Source organism: Gymnoscopelus braueri (assembly GCF_963280865.1).
Source record: "Gymnoscopelus braueri genome assembly, chromosome: 5".
Lineage (NCBI taxonomy): Eukaryota > Metazoa > Chordata > Actinopteri > Myctophiformes > Myctophidae > Gymnoscopelus > Gymnoscopelus braueri.
In genome coordinates this window covers 52765776-52768275 of record NC_137606.1, presented here as the reverse complement: position 1 = coordinate 52768275, position 2500 = coordinate 52765776, and the positions used below count along the sequence as shown (strand labels likewise).

Sequence of the window (2500 nt, the reverse complement as noted above, 5' to 3'; positions counted from 1 at the left end):
GAAGTAAGCCCTTCAAAATGCACGATTGGTCCTTAAAACATGAGGTAAATAAAGATTTACCTTTTTAACGTTTGCAGGTACAATGGTTGTAGCTTCATTGGGGACAGTCAAGAGTTTTGCAATATTTATATTTATTTTAGTCAGTGTCTGCCCTTGTAACCGGCCAGTTTGCACAAACTATGTATATAGAATATGATGTTGCATACACTTGTGAGATATTCTGAATCAGTCAGTAGCATCTTTCATTAACAGTCGAGTGATCTGGGTCTGCCACCATTTACCTGATTACAGATTCCTGTATCTGTCCTTGAGTATTTGTATTTTTTTGGATACTCCACTACATTCCTAGGAAGGGGGGGGGGAAAGTATGCCAATCTGGCATCCGTCAGCACTACTAGTTGAGTTATAATAATGCAATGAAACAAACATGAACTGGTCCTGTGTGGAGGCACGAGAGACTCTTGTGTCTCTGGGTTGAAAGTTCCTGCCCTCGTCCCTCTACAGGGCAGAAGGCACTGCTAACCACCCTCACTGACAACCCTAGACCCCTGTCCTCACACACACACACACACACACACACACACACACACACACACACACACACACACACACACACACACACACACACACACAGACGTTGGCATTGTGCTGTTTTTTTTACCCCTCACAGAGAGTCAGTTGAATAATAAAGCCTTTTATAGAAGCCACTTCCTCCATCGACGTTTTGTAGCGTCCTGCTGTGTTGCAGTGTGCATCAGTGTGTTACAATGTCCCCCGTCCTGCAGTGTGTGTGTGTGAAAGGATTGTTTAATAGTGTGTGTGTAGGGGTCAGAGTGTGTAATATTGGCACACGTTGCATATATATATATATATAGTCCCCTGCTTGGCTGCAGTTAGCCTGACTGACCCCTGAACTGTGACCTCTCACACCTTAGCCAGACTCTGTCCATTGACATTTTGACCCGTCCTACTGGGGCTGCTTGTGTGTATTATATATCACTGGTTCTCAACGTCGGGCCTGAGGACCACCAGGGGGTCCAAATGGGCCCCTACGGGCCTGTAACTCGGAGAGTGTACAAATGGAACCAAACGAAGCCGTAAGGTTTGGTTCCATTCGTATACTCTCTGACTTAAATTGACACTGACGATTTTACAGCCTAGACTGGGGGTCCCAGAGATGAAAATCGTGTGAAATTGGGGTCCATGGCCTAATGCATATCAAACTGGGGGTCCCTTGAAATGAAAAATATTAAATCAGATCTCACCATATTTTTACCAAATATCTTGATATAAATATTGTGACCATAATATGTTTTTTTTTAAGTGCATCCACATTTCTGTCAAACTGGTGTCTATATTGTGCCTCACCTTACTTTGTAAATTAGTTTTTCTGCTGATAGCTCATTTAGAGTAAAAGAGATTGAAATAGGGCTGCAACTATCAATTATTTTCTTATTGATGAATCTATTGATTACTCTTTTGATTATTTGAGTTGGGTTTTTTATTAAATGTTTTTATATGCACAGCATCAACAAATGTATTAACCACTTAAGCCGCGTTTTATACTTCATCGCACAATGGTGGTGTTGTGTAGAAATATTGAAAATAGCCTATCTACTATAGCCAAAATCCTAGACAATATCTAGTCTAATTGAAGCTGGATATACTGACGTGTGTGTGTGTGTGCGTGTGTGCGTGTGTGCGTGCAGGTGCCAACCCCCTGGAGACCAACGGCCAGGGGCACACACCACGGGCCTACGCCAAAGATGGGGAGCTGACCACAATGTTGAAAGAGTGGGAGGACAAGGTATCTATCACACACACACACACACACACACACACACACACACACACACACACACACACACACACACACACACACACACACACACACACACACACACACACACACACACGGCATGGAAAATGTAGCAAGGTAATTCAAACTGCTTTACGTAAACATTAAGCATTAACACACCAAGACACAGAGCAAATAATACATTATGAAAAGACATTTGACTGCAATAAAAACGATAATAAGAACAAAATAAGAATAAGAAAGACCAGTTACGGACGTGCATGCGCTCTCTCGTGCATGTTTACTTCTTTCACAGCTGTCACTTGGCTTTGTTTTTCAGCCTGTTGTCTCAGTCACAGATATAACTACAGTAGCCTATACCACATATTTGTTTATTATTAAGAATAGCTGCTTTAATTAATGACTTTAATTATTGGTACATTGTATTAAAAAAAACTACGAGTTGTAGGCAGCTGCAACCTACCGGTATAACTCTGTATGAGGCCGACTGGTCCCAGCAGACATCTGTATGGTGATCTTTGTGACACTGTATGTAACACATTAACACACGTCACCATTCAGTCACACTACAGGGGGTCTGTCTCAGTTGGTGGAAAGATTGATTGACAGGTGGTGTTTAGAACTGGATGCGTAAAAGCTGTCTGCAGACTGGGAAAGGTTAACTGGGGTTAACCGCTTTCA

The 2500-nt window shown here is 42.2% G+C and overlaps 1 protein-coding gene across 1 annotated transcript in view; it reads left to right on the top strand.

Moving 5' to 3' along the window:
• The window catches only part of clpb (ClpB family mitochondrial disaggregase), a 70211-nt gene that overhangs the window by 32376 nt on the left and 35335 nt on the right, over positions 1 to 2500 (top strand). Inside the window, exon 6 of the mRNA XM_080429446.1 lies at positions 1710 to 1807. Within this exon, the coding sequence (XP_080285572.1) occupies positions 1710 to 1807 (98 nt within the window). The remainder of the gene's footprint in view (positions 1 to 1709; positions 1808 to 2500) is intronic.